Source organism: Lucilia cuprina, chromosome X (assembly GCF_022045245.1).
Source record: "Lucilia cuprina isolate Lc7/37 chromosome X, ASM2204524v1, whole genome shotgun sequence".
NCBI classification, from domain to species: domain Eukaryota; kingdom Metazoa; phylum Arthropoda; class Insecta; order Diptera; family Calliphoridae; genus Lucilia; species Lucilia cuprina.
The window spans coordinates 1,380,629-1,398,673 of record NC_060949.1 but is presented as its reverse complement, the minus strand read 5'-3'; the positions used below and the strand labels follow the sequence as shown (position 1 = coordinate 1,398,673).

Below are 18,045 nucleotides of genomic sequence, written 5' to 3'. Positions count from 1 at the left end.
ATTTTTTACAAAATGAAATTAAGTTTTTGGCATCAAATGCAAATCGCGTATTTAGAGAAGTCATTTTAATTTGTTATATGAAAAAAAATTGATAAGCTTTGTAGTTTTTAATGAACTTTTAGAGAAATGCTTTGTAATTAGAAAGAGATTAAAGAAGAATCCTTTGTAATTGGGATTGATAAAGAGTAAAATTTGGACTAAAGTTGAGAAATCTTTTGTAGTTTCTATCGAAAATAGAGAAATCTATTTTAATTTGGATGGAGTTAGAGCGAAATCCTTTGTAATTTGGATTGAGAGAGATAAATCCTTTGTAATTCGGATTGAGTAAGAGCGAAATCCTTTGTAATTTGGATTGAGAGAGTAAATCCTTTGTAATTTGGATTGAGTAAGAGCGAAATCCTTAGTGCTTTGGATTGAGAGAGTAATTTGGATAGAAATTGATAGATCCATTGTAATTTGGACCGAAATTTAGAGATCCTTTGTAATTTGGACCGAAAATAGAGAAATCCTTTGTAATTTGGATTAATTCTCAGATAGATACAAGCAAAATTGATAGGTGAGCAAAATTCTTTAAGCAGTAAGTTAAAATTTTTTCCAAAGTTTTGTATAGTTTTGATTAATTATCGTCGAGTTCGATAATTTTCTCAAATATAAAGCGTAAATATTTTTTTGAATATTGATTAAATTTTCATAAAATATTGTAATTTCCTTATTACTTGCCGTAAAATCCGCAAAATTGTAAATTATAATGATTTATATTATTATTTTTTTTTTATTAAGCCGATTATTAATTATTTCTTGATTTATTTCAAATCGAAGAAATTTTTTTTATCAATTGCCGCAAATTTTTCCGTAAAATTTTAATTTTTATTTAATTTTTCTTTAAAGCAAGCGATTGCTTATAATTTTGATTTAGAATTATTTTTTAACCGATTTTAGTTTTAATCACTGTGCAGGTGTGTAAAATTTGAAAGCAAGAGATTGCGTAATAGAAATTTTTAATTTTTGGAAAAAAAAATATAATTTTGTTTTTTGCCAATAACATTTAACATTTATTCACAGTGGAATAGCAAGAGCAACCTTTTCTTAAAAAAATTATTTTATTAAGTTTATGATTTTATTATTTTTATTGCCACAATATTAATTTATTTATTATTTTAAATTTATCACCAATTGCCAAGCGAAAATTTTAATTAAGCGACAATTTGCATTCCAAAAAATTTTTTCAAAAATTTATTTTTAATTCGCTTTAATTTCTATAAACAAAATTTTCCGTTTATCACAAATTGCCAAGTACCAAAAAAATTATTTATATGAAGAAGTGCAAAAAATTATCAAAAATTTTCTTCTAATATTATAAGATTTTATTTTTATATGATCAGAAATTTTTTTTCTATTTATTTTGTTTCACTGTGACCACTGTGCTCATTTATACATGCATAAAGAGAGAAATTATCTCCTTGAAGTAACAAATAAACCACACAAAATTTATACTCTGAATAAATGTTACAGTGACGCTTGTTGTTAAATGGAAAATTCAGTACAGTGGTTTTAGTGTAAAATTTTATTGGCAAAAAACAAAATTATTTTTTTTTTCAAAAAATTAAAAATTTCTATTACGCAATCTCTTGCTTTCAAATTATACACACCTGCACAGTGATTAAAAAATAATTCTAAATCAAAATTATAAGCAATCGCTTGCTTTAAAGAAAAATTAAATAAAAATTAAAATTTTAAGGAAAAATTTGCGGCAATTGATAAAAAAAAATTTCTTCGATTTGAAATAAATCAAGAAATAATTAATAATCGGCTTAATAAAAAAAATATAATAATATAAATCATTATAATTTACAATTTTGCGGATTTTACGGCAAGTAATAAGGAAATTACAATATTTTATGAAAATTTAATCAATATTCAAAAAAATATTTACGCTTTACATTTGAGAAAATTATCGAACTCGACGATAATTAATCAAAACTATACAAAACTTTGGAAAAAATTTTAACTTACTGCTTAAAGAATTTTGCTCACCTATCAATTTTGCTTGTATCTATCTGAGAATTAATCCAAATTACAAAGGATTTCTCTATTTTCGGTCCAAATTACAAAGAATCTCTAAATTTCTGTTAAATTACAAAGGATCTGTCAATTTCTATCCAAATTACTCTCTCAATCCAAAGTACAAAGGATTTCGCTCTTACTCAATCCAAATTACAAAGGATTTCTCTTACTCAATCCGAATTACAAAGGATTTATCTCTCTCAATCCAAATTACAAAGGATTTCGCTCCAACTCCATCCAAATTAAAATAGATTTCTCTATTTTCGATAGAAACTACAAAAGATTTCTCAACTTTAGTCCAAATTTTACTCTTTATCAATCCCAATTACAAAGGATTCTTCTTTAATCTCTTTCTAATTACAAAGAATTTCTCTAAAAGTTCATTAAAAACTACAAAGCTTATCAATTTTTTTTTCATATAACAAATTAAAATGACTTCTCTAAATACGCGATTTGCATTTGATGCCAAAAACTTAATTTCATTTTGTAAAAAATGCGATAGCCAAAATATTTTAACCCAATCTGAGGCACTTATAGATGTAAAACTAAAAGATTTAGATACTCGATGGAGTAAAGTAGAAAAGTCATATGAAGATTTGATGCTTTCCAATCAAAGTGAAGAAGTTAAAGCCACAGCTCAAGAGCAATACGATTCATGTGTTGACATGTATTATTTAACCGTATCGAAACTTCTTGATGTGATAAAAACGTCAAGGGATAGTATTGCTCGCGTTAGCATGGATTCAGCCCCATTGAACACATCTAATGATCGGATAAGTACAGGTCTTAAATTGCCCCCATGCGATACACAATTTTTTTCAGGAGGTTATGAGGACTGGCCGGCATTTCGTGATATGTTCACGGCAGTCTACATTAACCATCCAAAGCTAACTCTCGCAGAAAAACTTTATCATCTTAGAATTTATGTCGAATTTCATCGCCGTATTCTTACTTATGAAACAGATATGCAGATTAAAGCTGTTTTTCGGGGGTCCACTTGTATGGAAGCTATCCGAAAACGAGGACCGATGTTGCCCATTTTCAATACCAAACAAACCTTACCTATATAGATTATTTTTGGAAAATTTCAATCTTCTATCTCGTTCCGTTCGGACTCTATCGTGTTTTTAACAGACAGACGGACGGACAGACATGGCTAGATCGTCTTAGAATTTAATAAGGACCCAGAATATATATAATTTTGTGGGTCTATGACCAATATTTCGATATGTTACAAACGGAATGACAAAATCAATATAACCCCATCTTTTTTGATGGTGGTTATAAAAAAGAACGATTTTGAGCAAATTAGCAAATTACAAATATTTATGAAAATTATTTCCCTTTTACTAACATTATAACATTTAAACTATTTGAATATAACATTTTTTACGCTTAACATTTGAAAAAATTATCGAACTAGACGATAATTAATCAAAACTATATGAAACTTTAAAAAAATTTTTAACTTACTGCTTAAGGAATTTTGCTCACCTATCAACTTTGCTTGTATCTATTTAAAAATTATTCCAAATTACAAAGAATTTCTCTTTTTTCGGTCCAAATTACAAAGGATCTTTTTCGCTCTTACTCAATCCGAATTACAATGGATTTATCTCTCTAAATCCAAATCACAAAGGACTTATCTCACTCAATCCAAATTAGATTAGATTTCTCTATTTTCGATCCAAATTACAAAGGTTTTCCAACTTTAGTCCAAATTTTACTCTTTATCAATCCCAATTACAAAGGATTCTTTTTTAATCTCTTTCCAATTACAAAAATTCTCTAAAATTTAATTTAAAACTACTTCTCTAAATACACGATTTGCATTTGATGTCAACAACTTAATTTCATTTTGTAAAAAATGCGAGAGCCAAGATATTTTGAGCCAATCTGAGACACTTATAGATCATTAAACGCCAGTAGATAGTTACCAACCACTATTTCATTTTCAAAAATAAGTTTTGTAACAATTTTTTGTCACAATCTCACACGAAAAAGGAATTGTACAAGCAAAAATTCTTGTTTAAATTGTGTAAAAAACACCACACATTACTTCACATGCATTCTTTTAATCCTCTTCGAAATAGCTCAAATCAAACATGTCTGAACAAAAACGATCAAAACACGAAATGTGATCCAAAAAGGACAAATTCTAGATCCATTGACTCAAATTATACTCGATTAGAGCTCTTATTGACCCAGGTCTGAGGGGGATTTTCTATCTGAAAGGGTTCGAAATCGTTTAAATATCCCATCTAGAAAATCATATTGCGAAATAATTGGAGTTGGCGGTCAAACTCAAGTTTCAGAAAAGGAATGTGATTTAGTTTTGGTCTCGCACAAATCCAATTTTCGTTTACCCGTAACGGCTATCGTTTTACCTAAAGTCACGAATATGATTCCCTCGGTTTCCTTTGAACTCCCTAACCCAATTGAGCTTTCTGGTATTGACTTAGCTGATCCAAATTTTAATATATCTTCCTCAATCGATTTAATCCTCGGAAATTACAGTGAGCGTTATATAAATCTTGATGGTATTAAACGAGATGTATGTGGCTCAGTTCTCAGTTTCAGAGAATACTCGGGAAGCCATCAATGATTACCAGTTAAAGACTGTCACATTTGGTATAAATTGCTTCTGATTCTGATGATAAGTTTCCCAAAGCAGCTAATATATTACGTAAAAAAACTTATGTAGACGACATTCTAACTGGTGCACAGTGGTATAGGAAAAAAAAAGAGGGAAATAATTCGGTAACTTCTAAACGGTTAATCCGATTTTAATGAAATTTGGTATGCACAAAAAGGAGGTGTTGTCGTTTTGAATTTGGACCTTATAGGCCAACCAGGGGCCCGGCGGGGGGTCCTCAAATTAGGACACCTCGGCTATGTTAAATTTTTAAAACGATCTTCATTTGAGTTCCGATTCGTATATAGAATCTTCTCATCGAGCACTATAAAAAATGTCGTCGTAGCAGTAAATTATCTCTTATAGTTTAGGAGATATTCGCATTTGAAAATTAAAATTTTAAAATTTTTACCGTCCTTACTTTAGTTTTTTGATAATAGCGGGTCCAAATATTCCCGATTTTCGCCATTTTTTTTATTCGCTTAACAACAAGTCTATATATCAAGCAGTGAAAGAATTATGTAAAAATCATGACTGAGTCCAAAGTTATAGGCATTTTAATTTAAAAAATTAAAAAAGGCGATTTTTTGCCATTTTTTGGGGAAAAAAGTATCTTTTTCTTTTTAAGTTATCTAAAAAGTTTCTAAGAAGATGTATATAGAATTTATACTTTTTGAAAAGCATAAAACATAAAATACGATAAATGAAACAAAACCTAAAAATTTTTGATACCGAGGGGACCAGGTCCATCCAAAAAACCCTATTTTTTATAGAAAATTCAATTTTGAGCAAAAATTCTCAAATCGCATAGTCGATATCAAATTATAGTGACCTGTTTTATATGACCCAATATGTTCTTAATCATTTTGTAACGGGTTTCGATAACCCCGCCCCTGGTATGGATATAATAGGCAAAAAACCAAAAAATCCCATTTTTGGATTTTTAAAACTTTTTTGGGAATTCCGGGATTTCTAATAAGAAAATTCGAACTTTTTATTTAATTTTAGATTTTGAGTAAAAAAAATCTACCTAACTGTAAAATTTCATCAAAAAATTTTCATAAATAAAATTGTTATTGCAATTTGAAAAATTTGTATCTTCGCAAAAACTGAATAAAAAACATTTTTTAATTTTTTTAAAAAAAGTATTCCGCGAATTTTTTAATTTTCAAAAATTATATACAGTTTTGAAAAATAGACAAAATTACCTTTCCATTGATATATAACATGCCTACCTAATGTTTTTTAAGTGACAAATTAATTAGGGAAAACTCAACATCTTTTAGAAAATTTACCTAGCACTATTATTTTCATCCATAACGTTAACTCTTAAATTTGTTACATATATTAAAAAATTTTCAGGTATTATTTTTTAAACTGTAATGATTTTTACCCCTATAGGTCACTTTAATAGGTAGCTTATTAAAGTGACCTATTGAGGAAAAATTCATTACATAAGGATACGTTAGACATATTAGGTAGAATATCAAAACCCTTTAAAAAATAATTTAATTTAAGTACCTGTAATTAATATATAAGACAGGTTTATATCTGTTTGTAATTATTTGTAATTTTCTAACCATGGCGATCGTACTAAAAAAATGATTTGTGCTCCATTTTATTTGAACACTCTTCAGCTCCTTTTCAAGATAAAGTGAACTTCTTATTGAAATATATTGAAACTGCACATAAAAATAAAGTGGATAAAACTGATATATGTAAAATTGAAAATTTTATAAAATCAGTTGATATAAAACTGAAGAGTGTTCGGTATTCCATTGCTAAATTTCGATCGAAATTTTCTGATTGGCTGGATGAATGTGTAGAAGTTGCTATTTGCGTATCAACTGTTGGTGCTCCCTGTAAGCAGTATGAGGATTTGAGCTCAAAATCTAAGAGGAAAAGGTTATCAACTTCACTAGAAACCTTATCTAACGAAGAAGTTTCGGACACTTTTAAAGCAATGTTAAGAAAAGAAAAACAGCCTTTGGATGCCATAAAAATTGCAAATATTCTTCCAACCGCATCACCAAGACGACTGAAAAGAATTGTAAAGAGTATACCATCATCTGATACAACGTTCACTGAGGAAGAAGCTATTGCGCTTATGTTGCAGCTGGGATTAAGTCGTGATAACTACATAACGTTAAGAAAGGCGCTATCTGAAAAAGGAGTGGATGTTTTACCATCATATGACAAAATAAATGAAAAGAAGAAAAGCATTATACCACCTCCTATTGAAATAACTGATCGGAAGGCTGTTATTGGACTCGGCGCTCTACTCGAAAATACTGCTTTAAGGATTGCTTCTGACTTTTCTTCAGACCAACTAAAAAAAATAAATTCTTGTGATCTTCAACTCATTTGTAAGTGGGGATGTGATGGATTATCAGCACTCTCGGAATATAAACAAATCAACACAAGTGAATCATCTTCCGAGTATAAAAGTGTATTTATGGCATCGCTAGTTCCATTAAGAATTCGAAAGTATGCTGACAGCGATTCTCCATCAACCAGTTTCGATGATATTTGGAAGAATTCGACTCCAGGATCCAAAGCTTTTTGTAGGCCAATAAGCTTTGAGTATATAAAGGAATCCAAAACAACAACGCAAGATTTGATAAATCGTATTGAAGCAGATATTAAAAACTTGGAACCTATAACAATCGAAATAGAAAATTATTCGTTTAACATGTCCTATGATTTAAAACTTACAATGATTGATGGGAAAGTTGGAAATGCCATTACAGGAACATCATCTACTTGGTACTGCTACATATGTGGTGATAAAAAATCAGAATTTTCGAATATTTCCAAGCAAAGATCAATAAATGAGGAAACATTACAATTTGGAATATCCCCCCTACATGCTCGCATACGATTTCTGGAACATTTTCTACATTTAGCATTTGATTTAAAGTACAGAAGCATACCGGAAAATGCAAACAAAAGTGCAAATAACAATAAGGAGTTAATGGAAATGAGAGCCAGTGAGAAACGAAGAATTCAAGAGGAATTTAAAAAGCGGATGGGATTAAATATTGATAAACCACTCACAGGATATGGAAGCACAAACGATGGTAATACCGCTAGACGTTTTTTTAAACATTTTGAAACTACTTCCGAAATAACCGGAATTAGTATGGTTTTACTGCAAAAGGTCAATATTATTCTAATGGCGATAAATAGCAAGCATAAAGTGAACGCAACAAAATTTGGAGAGTATTCTACAAAAGTTTCTAAATTACTTTTGGAATTATATCCCTGGAAAGAAATGACACCTACAGTTCACAAGATATTATGTCATGGAAAGGTCATCATAGAACATAATATTCTGCCTTTAGGAGAGCTTACAGAAGAACCCCAAGAATCGAGGAATAGAGACTTTAAGCATATTCATCAGTTTAGCTCAAGGAAGTGTTCTAGGCAGTCTCAAAATGAAGATATTTTTAATAATCTGATTCTATCTTCTGATCCTGTTTTATCTACTATAAGGAAACGTTGGATTTGCTACAAAACGTTAGCATTTGAAAATATTCATGAATTTAAAGATTTACTTTATCTTTTAGATATGGACTACTGTGATACCGATTATTTTACAAAATTATATTAATTTATAAAAAAAAATATAAAGACTATTTTTGTGATGGATTATCAGCACTCTCGGAATATAAACAAATCAACACAAGTGAATCATCTTCCGAGTATAAAAGTGTATTTATGGCATCGCTAGTTCCATTAAGAATTCGAAAGTATGCTGACAGCGATTCTCCATCAACCAGTTTCGATGATATTTGGAAGAATTCGACTCCAGGATCCAAAGCTTTTTGTAGGCCAATAAGCTTTGAGTATATAAAGGAATCCAAAACAACAACGCAAGATTTGATAAATCGTATTGAAGCAGAAATTAAAAACTTGGAACCTATAACAATCGAAATAGAAAATTATTCGTTTAACATGTCCTATGATTTAAAACTTACAATGATTGATGGGAAAGTTGGAAATGCCATTACAGGAACATCATCTACTTGGTACTGCTACATATGTGGTGATAAAAAATCAGAATTTTCGAATATTTCCAAGCAAAGATCAATAAATGAGGAAACATTACAATTTGGAATATCCCCCCTACATGCTCGCATACGATTTCTGGAACATTTTCTACATTTAGCATATGATTTAAAGTACAGAAGCATACCGGAAAATGCAAACAAAAGTGCAAATAACAATAAGGAGTTAATGGAAATGAGAGCCAGTGAGAAACGAAGAATTCAAGAGGAATTTAAAAAGCGGATGGGATTAAATATTGATAAACCACTCACAGGATATGGAAGCACAAACGATGGTAATACCGCTAGACGTTTTTTTAAACATTTTGAAACTACTTCCGAAATAACCGGAATTAGTATGGATTTACTGCAAAAGGTCAATATTATTCTAATGGCGATAAATAGCAAGCATAAAGTGAACGCAACAAAATTTGGAGAGTATTCTACAAAAGTTTCTAAATTACTTTTGGAATTATATCCCTGGAAAGAAATGACACCTACAGTTCACAAGATATTATGTCATGGAAAGGTCATCATAGAACATAATATTCTGCCTTTAGGAGAGCTTACAGAAGAACCCCAAGAATCGAGGAATAGAGACTTTAAGCATATTCATCAGTTTAGCTTAAGGAAGTGTTCTAGGCAGTCTCAAAATGAAGATATTTTTAATAATCTGATTCTATCTTCTGATCCTGTATTATCTACTATAAGGAAACGTTGGATTTGCTACAAAACGTTAGCATTTGAAAATATTCATGAATTTAAAGATTTACTTTATCTTTTAGATATGGACTACTGTGATACCGATTATTTTACAAAATTATATTAATTTATAAAAAAAAAAATAAATAAAGACTATTTTTATATAAAATAAATACTTGTTAATTTTCTTTAGGGATAAAGAATAAAAGATTAATCGTAAAAAGTGGCTGTAAAAATTCATAAAAATTTAGGTAGTAAAACATGCCTAACAAATGTATGGATGAAAATAATAGTACTAGGTAAATTCTCTAAAAGATGTTGAGTTTTCCCTAATTAATTTGTCACTTAAAAAACATTAGGTAGGCATGTTATATATCAATGGAAAGGTAATTTTGTCTATTTTTCAAAACTGTATATAATTTTTGAAAATTAAAAAAATTCGCGGAATACTTTTTTAAAAAAAATTAAAAAATGTTTTTTATTCAGTTTTTGCGAAGATAAAAATTTTTCAAATTGCAATAAAAATTTTATTTATGAATATTTTTTGATGAAATTTTACAGTTAGGTAGATTTTTTTACTCAAAATCCAAAATTAAATAAAAATTTCGAATTTTCTTATTAGAAATCCCGGAATTCCCAAAAAAGTTTTAAAAATACCAAAAATGGGATTTTTTGGTTTTTTGCCTATTATATCCATACCAGGGGCGGGGTTATCGAAACCCGTTACAAAATGATTAAGAACATATTGGGTCATATAAAACAGGTCACTATAATTTGATATCGACTATGCGATTTGAGAATTTTTCCTCAAAATTGAATTTTATATAAAAAATATAGGGTTTTTTTGGATGGATCTGGTCCCCTCGGTATCAAAATTTTTAGGTTTTGTTTCATTTATCGTATTTTATGTAAAGTCAGCTTTTCAAAAAGTATAAATTCTATATACATCTTCTTAGAAACTTTTTAGATAACTTAAAAAGAAAAAGATACTTTTTTCCCCAAAAAATGGCAAAAAATCGCCTTTTTTAATTTTTTAAATTAAAATGCCTATAACTTTGGACTCAGTCATGATTTTTACATAATTCTTTCACTGCTTGATATATAGACTTGTTGTTAAGCGAATAAAAAAAATGGCGAAAATCGGGAATATTTGGACCCGCTATTATCAAAAAACTAAAGTAAGGACGGTAAAAATTTTAAAATTTTAATTTTCAAATGCGAATATCTCCTAAACTATAAGAGATAATTTACTGCTACGACGACGTTTTTTATAGTGCTCGATGAGAAGATTCTATATACGAAATTTTTTTTAAATCGGAACTCAAATGAAGAAATAAGATCGTTTTAAAAATTTAACATAGCCGAGGTGTCCTAATTTGAAGACCCCCCGCCGGGACCCTGGTTGGCCTATAAGGTCCAAATTCGACAACACCTCCTTTTTGTGCATACCAAATTTCATTAAAATCGGATTAACCGTTTAGAAGTTACCGAATTATTTCCCTCTTTTTTTTTCCTATACCACTGTGCAACAGTACACAAAGTATTGTGTCATGGTCAAATAATAATTGAATCGAATATTCTTCCACTTGGAGAGTTAACAGAAGAAGCTCAAGAAGCGAGGAATCGAGATTTTAAGCATGTTCAAAAAAAAGCTATTATATTAACTGATGATATTGTATTAAATTGTGTCTTATATTTCGGTGGGCAGGAAAGGTGGTTTGTGTGGGGTGATTTAGGTGTTGTTGTGCGTGGCTCATAATAAAATTATATTTTTTTATTGTATATACAATGTTATAGTCTTTAATAAAATAATTAACTAAATAATTTTTAAAAATTGTCCAAATATTTTATTCAACACCAAATGTATGTTCTGTCATACTTAATACTAAAATATGAAAAAGATGAAATTAAAGGACACAGGTTTAAATGAACATATCTTTTAATGTAATTGAGATATTGGTTTGAAATTTTTTGTAAAGGGTCGAGAATATCCATATCTAACTAAAAAAAGATAATAAAGGAATAAATATGGACTAAATTGTTGTAGCTATCTGTGACCCTATTAAAATTTTGATATAAATCATAGTTTTAGAAATTTAACAAATATGTAATATATGACAAAATCTTTATTTATGAACAAAACTCAATGAAATCTTCAACGCTTGTTAAATTTGTCATTTCAAATAAGAAAATGTCATATTTAATACTAAAATATGAAAAAGATGAAATAAAGGACACAGGTTTAAATGAACATATTTTTGAATGTAATTGAGATATTGGCTTGAAATTTTTTTTGTAAAGGGTCGAGAATATCCATATCTAACTAAAAAAAGATATTAAGGGATAAATATGTACTAAATTGTTGTAGCTATTTGCGACCCTATTAATATTTTGATATAAATCATAGTTTTAGAAATTTAACAAATATGTAATATATGACAAAATCTTTATTTATGAACAAAACTCAATGAAATCTTCAACGCTTGTTAAATTTGTCATTTCAAATAAGAAAATGGAAAAAAATTGAAAAGGTCAAAGGGCATCCCGCAATTCCCAAAAATAGGAATGAAAATCCCAAAAATGGGATTTTTTACATTTTTGCCCATAGGGTCCACATTTCTTTCAGGGCTGGGAAAATACTTTTTGAGTAAATAGAAAACATATTGAGGTTTCCAAAACTGCTTTAAGTTTTCTGATCCCAGCTTTGGGATTTTAGAACATGTCGCCCAAAGTTGAAGTTTTGATAAAAAAATAGGTCATATTCGGAAGGACGCAGTGGCAACATTTTCAAAAAATAGGACAAGTTTTTTACACCAAAGCGTTCTGCGTGAAGATACCTTTTAGAAAACTATAAAATTGTTATATGATCTTAAAGAAAATTTTATTTTGTTAATAAAAGAGTTAAGACACATTTTGGGCAAAAAACGGCAAAAATCTAAAATTTTTTGAATTTTTAAATTAAAAAACGTATATTTTTGGATCTGTAAATGATATTGATCTGAAATTTTTTGTATATTATTGGATATTTTGTTGTCTAACTAATAAAATTACGTCATTTGGTCCAAAATTACGCCCGGTATTCAAAAAAAGGCGGACCAAGGTATGGTAAATTTTGTATCACTAAATTTTTAAATGCCTATAACTCGGATATTATAAAAGATAAGTAGTATGTTCAAGCATCTTTGTATTTGGGTGAAAAACAAAAAAATGGCACGAGTTTGAAAATTTTACATGTCGTAGGTACCCTACTTTGAGCCGCCACAGCTCCGTCCCTGGGGTTCATCTTCAAAACTTAAACTCGAATACTCCTCAGCTACGCTCACGCTAAATTTTATCCCGATCGGATCAGCCGTTTAGAAATGCCAGATTTATTTACAAAAAACTTCCATTCTGCCCCACTGTGCGATGGTAGATATGTATATGTTAAACTTCCGTTTAAAAGTGAATTCCCAGATTCTGAGTTTTTGCAAGCGTCTCGATATTTGGCAAAGGAGCAATATTTACATATTGAACAAATGCTTGAAAAACATGACACGCATATGCAAGTTTATAATGACATCTTGAATGAATATATTTCTCTCGGTCACATGAGGAAATCAAATTCTCAAGAAATTTGTATTAATTGAAAGTTCTTTTCATATTATTTGCCACATCATGCGGTTTTTAGACCTGATGCAAGTTTATAATGACATCTTGAATGAATATATTTCTCTCGGTCACATGAGAAAATCAAATTCTAAAGAAATTTGTATTAATGGAAAGTTCTTTTCATATTATTTGCCACATCATGCGGTTTTTGGACCTGAAAGTGCGTCAACAAAAGTTCGTATCGTTTTCAACGGATCACGAAAGACGAAAAGTTCAAGGTCATTAAATGACGTTCTCCACGTCGGACCAACCTTACAGGCAGATTTAATGACAATCATTCTAAATTGGCGTTTATATAAGTATGGAGACATTGAGAAAATGTATCGCCAAATATTACTTCATGAATCTGATCGTTCGTATCAAAAGATTTTGTTTCCGAAAAATATTTCAAGTCCAATTGAAGATTTTGAGTTGACAACGGTAACTTTCGGTATAGCATGTGCACCTTATTTGGCAATTAGGACCCTTCTACAATTAGCATCAGATTCAGAAAAGATAGTGCAAGAATTTTGAAAAAAGAGACATATGTTGACGACATATTATCCGGAGTCCATTCATTGTCATCGGCAATGGAAGCTCAAAAACAGCTGATTGATACTTTAAAATCAGCAGGGTTCCCATTAAAAAAGGTAATCCAGATTTGTTGTCTCAGATATCATCTGATGATTTTTTGAACACAGAATTTTTGAAGCTCTTTGAATCAAGTTCAACAAAAACTTTAAGAATTCGTTGGAATGCTATAAATGATTCCTTCACTTATAAAGTAGAACAATTAAATTCGACATCATGGGCAACAAAAAGGCAGATTCTCTCTGCTGTTGCTAAACTTTTCGATCCCGCAGGATGGCTTACGCCTATTATTATTCAAGCCAAGATTCTTTTACAAGAATTATGGCAAGACGGGGTCGGTTGGGATGACGAGGTCAAACCACAATTTCTTGATAAATGGAACATATTTGTTGATAGTTTCCCTACTATCGAATCCATTGAAATTCCAAGATGGATCCACTACCATCCTCAATATAATATCCAAATACATGGATTTTGTGACGCTTCTGAGCAAGCTTATTGCGCTACACTATATGTGGTATCCGAGAACTCTGGTATTCGGTATTCACATCTGCTTTCTGCTAAAAGTAAAGTTGCGCCCTTGCAACGGATAAGTTATGCGGAGCTCTTCTGCTTTCTAGACTCGTAAAGCAAGTACTTACGGACCTTCCATTCTGCAGCCCAAAGCTTTACTTATGGTCAGACTCAACCATTGTTTTAACTTGGCTACAAAAACCTCCATCAGTCTGGAAAACGTATGTAGCTAACAGAACAACTCAGATTATAGAAAATGTTGGTAATGCCAGTTGGAATCACGTTCCAACGGATCCAGTGTTGCCAGATGACATTTTGGAAAATCCCTACACCAAGTAAAAAAATCCTTTTTTTCCCTACGCCAGAAAAAATTGTCCCTACATTTTTTCCCTACACCAAAAAATAATGGAATTCTCAATATATATTAGTTTTTTTTTCTAAAAAAGGATTTTTATTAATTAAAATTAATTTGTACATTAATTCCATCAGGTACATTTATAAAACAGAATAAATAACATAAAAAATACAAATTAACAAAGTTTTCATACAAAAAGTAAATTTGTACATTATAAAAAATGAAAAATTAAAATTAACAGTCTTTTTAGAACATATAATAAATACATATTTAATTGTAGAGATCTTCTGATTTCATTTTACTAAAATGACTAGGAGAGCAGTTAAAACTAATACAGTTTAAATCACTTGACTGTAAGTACGATCTTAAGATGCACATTGAATTTAAATTTGCATTGCTTAATTTATTACGCTTTTTGGTGCGTATATCTGTAACCAATGAAAAAATTCTTTCGGCATCTGCATTTGCATGTGGAAGGCTTAGAATAATTTTTATTAGTTTAGAAAAATTTGGGAATAATAGTTGATTATTAAAATCCTTAGATTTGCAAATATTTGACCAAAATGATTCTATGTCTAAAGAACGTAAATTTTGTTTTTCTCTCTTCGAAAAATTATATTCTAAAGTTATCCATTCTTCATTCAGGGAGTTAATATCAATGTTGAACTTTTGGCATAGTAATTTAAATTTAAAATTGTTTTTATTGCCTCCTCCAATGGCCAGTTGGGGATTTAAAAACTCCATTTCTTTAAAAATTTAATTTTCTTTTAATGGTAGCCTATGTTGAATTTCTTCAAGAGCTACTTTATAAAATTTCAGACAATTTAATTTTATCTCTCGGACAGAGGATTTCGAAAAAGTTTGTAAAAACTCTTCGCATTCATGACCGACGTATATGTCTTCAGTTGGCAGGCAAATATCCATCGTGCTTAAATTACAATCTGTTTTCAAATCATCCTTTTTTATAAAGTTTTGTCCAATTTTTAAAAAAATTTTTTGTGATTCTGAATGAAGAATATGGATTAACACTTTTTATACCCTACACCACTATAGTGGGTAGGGTATTATACGTTTGTGCTGATGTTTGTAACATACAAAAATATTGGTCCAATACCCACCTTAAAGTATACCGATCGATTCAGAATCATTTTTTGAGTCGATTAAGACATGTCCGTCCGTCCGTCCGGCTGGCTGGCTGGCTGTCCATGTAAACCTTGTGCGCAAGGTACAGGCCGCAATTTTCAAGATAATTTGATGAAATTTGGACCAAGCATGTTTTTTGGCACAGGGACGTAGCCTATTGAAAATGGTTGAAATCGGTCCATTATTTCACATATCCCCCATACAACCGTACCTCCCGATTTGAACTTTTTATGCCATAATTACGTCAAATATTCTGCTATCTCTTTAAAAATTGGCACAAATAAGTTTTATACAAGTATAAATGACACTGCAGATTTTCGTAAGGATCGGCCTATATTTGACCCTAGCCCCCATACAAACCCCCCTTCAAAAAATGACTTAAACGTCTAAAATTGACTTGTAACCATTTGTATCGCAATGAAACTCAACAAAAATAACTGTTATTTCGAAATATATCCTTTTCCCAAATTAACCGAGGATCGGTCCACATTTGACCTATATAAAGCCTCATTTAGAAATTTTAGTTTTTTTATCAATAAATCGCTTAAATATTTTGGAATTATTGGTAATATTCAACATAAAACTTTCTTTATAAAAAATAAAAATTTTATAAAAAGTAAAAATTTTAAAAATATACTCATGGTGTAGGGTATTATATGGTCGGCCATGCCCGACTATACTTTCCTACTTGTTTTGATTGAAAAAGAGCATTTAATGTATTAAAATAATTTAGAACGTATTTAAGAAAAAGTAAATATGCCTTATTAAATTCATTATTTAATTCAATTAATATGTTGTCTGAAGCTCTTGGTAGCATAAGACAAGCTTTGTTGGCTATTATAGCTGCTGAATGGCAAATACATTTCACCGTTATTATGTTTTCGTTGTCTTTCAAAAGTCTTGAGGTGAATGAATTGTTGCGGCCTACCATTACGTGAGCACCATCGCAACAAAGTCCAATAATGTTTTCGAAGGGAATATTGTTTTTTAATATGCATTCTTTAAATTTGCTATAAATGGCTTCAGCGGTGCAATCAATATCCACAGGAATTAAGTCCAATAATTTTACAAAAGTTTTTTCCTCTTCATCGTCAAAGTAGCGAACCAAAACACACATAGATTTTTTTAAAGCAACATCAGTACTTTCGTTGATAAGAACAGAGAATTTGTTTGTTTTAAGTTTAGTTATTAAATTAACATTTTCTTGCTTAGCCAAAACATTTCTTATTATTTGAGTACATTTGGTTCTTCCTAATTGGAAATTTTGAATAATATTTGAATCTGGTGCAATTTGTTTCAAAAGTGGTACCAAATGGTCTATAACTTGAAGAGCAACATTGTGCTCTGCAAAAAAAAGGCTTAATTTAACTTCAAAATTTGTTACACTATTGTCTATATCGGGAGTTTTTCGCTTTTCAAAAAACGACTGCATTGGCTTTGTGTTTTTTACTTTTAAAACATTTTTCTTATGCTGTTTTGTTTCCGCATGTTTAATAAAATCGGATTTTCCACAATTTAAATATTTACCACAAGCTGTACATCTACATTTATAGCCGTCATCTTTGACCTCTTCCAACCACCCATTGAATCGTTCATCTTTTAACCAAATTTGACAAAAACGCTGTTTTCTGTATTTGCTTTTTAGGGTGAGAGCATCGTCAGAAGATGAATCAGAAGACGACATATTTCTGAAATATTTCATAAATATAAGTTAACATAAAGAAACTCAATATTTACAATTACACTTACGGCAATGTAGGAAAAGAATAATGTACGTGTTCGTTTGTAACAATATTGAATGTAAGAAGTTTGCCAATACAATTCTTCTAAAATTTAAGTAAGATTTTGAATTTGTATTCTACACAATTTGGAACCAATTAGAAAACTTACCTAGAAAACAACAACAAAATACGAATGCTGCGTATGGATGAAAACCTACATAATATAATTGTTTATATTATATTTGATGTTTCTTGGCGCAATGTAAACACATTGATTCACAAAATAGCAGAATAAAAAATAGAATAGGCTAACAGAATATAATTTAATTTAACTTCAAAATGTATAAATCAATTATAACTTTTAATTTTTCAAAACTTTTTTTCATTCGTTAATTTAAAATTTGCAAAACAAATAAAAATACAAATTTCAAGAGAGCACCTGTCAAACTTTGGATTAGAGATGCCATATGTGTGTTATTTCTACAGTATTAACACCTCAGTTACATAAATAATTATGAAAATACACTAAAAAAACAATGCATAACTTTTAAAACATTAATGATAAGAAAATACGAATTTTATAAATATTTTTAGAGAATAATTTAATAGTTTTACACAAATTTTTGTTTCCATAGTAGTAAAAAG

General features: G+C 29.9%; 1 protein-coding gene across 1 annotated transcript in view; it reads right to left on the bottom strand.

The window, feature by feature from the left end:
• The window catches only part of LOC124419648, a 25,503-nt gene extending 7,831 nt beyond the window's left edge, over positions 1 to 17,672 (bottom strand). The window contains exons 1-3 of the mRNA XM_046949921.1: positions 17,570 to 17,672; positions 17,429 to 17,505; positions 16,485 to 17,367 (exon numbers count right to left, since the gene is read on the bottom strand). Coding sequence (XP_046805877.1) covers positions 16,485 to 17,363 — 879 coding nt within the window. The 5' untranslated portion in view covers positions 17,364 to 17,367; positions 17,429 to 17,505; positions 17,570 to 17,672. The remainder of the gene's footprint in view (positions 1 to 16,484; positions 17,368 to 17,428; positions 17,506 to 17,569) is intronic.
• Positions 17,673 to 18,045: the final 373 nt, after the last annotated feature.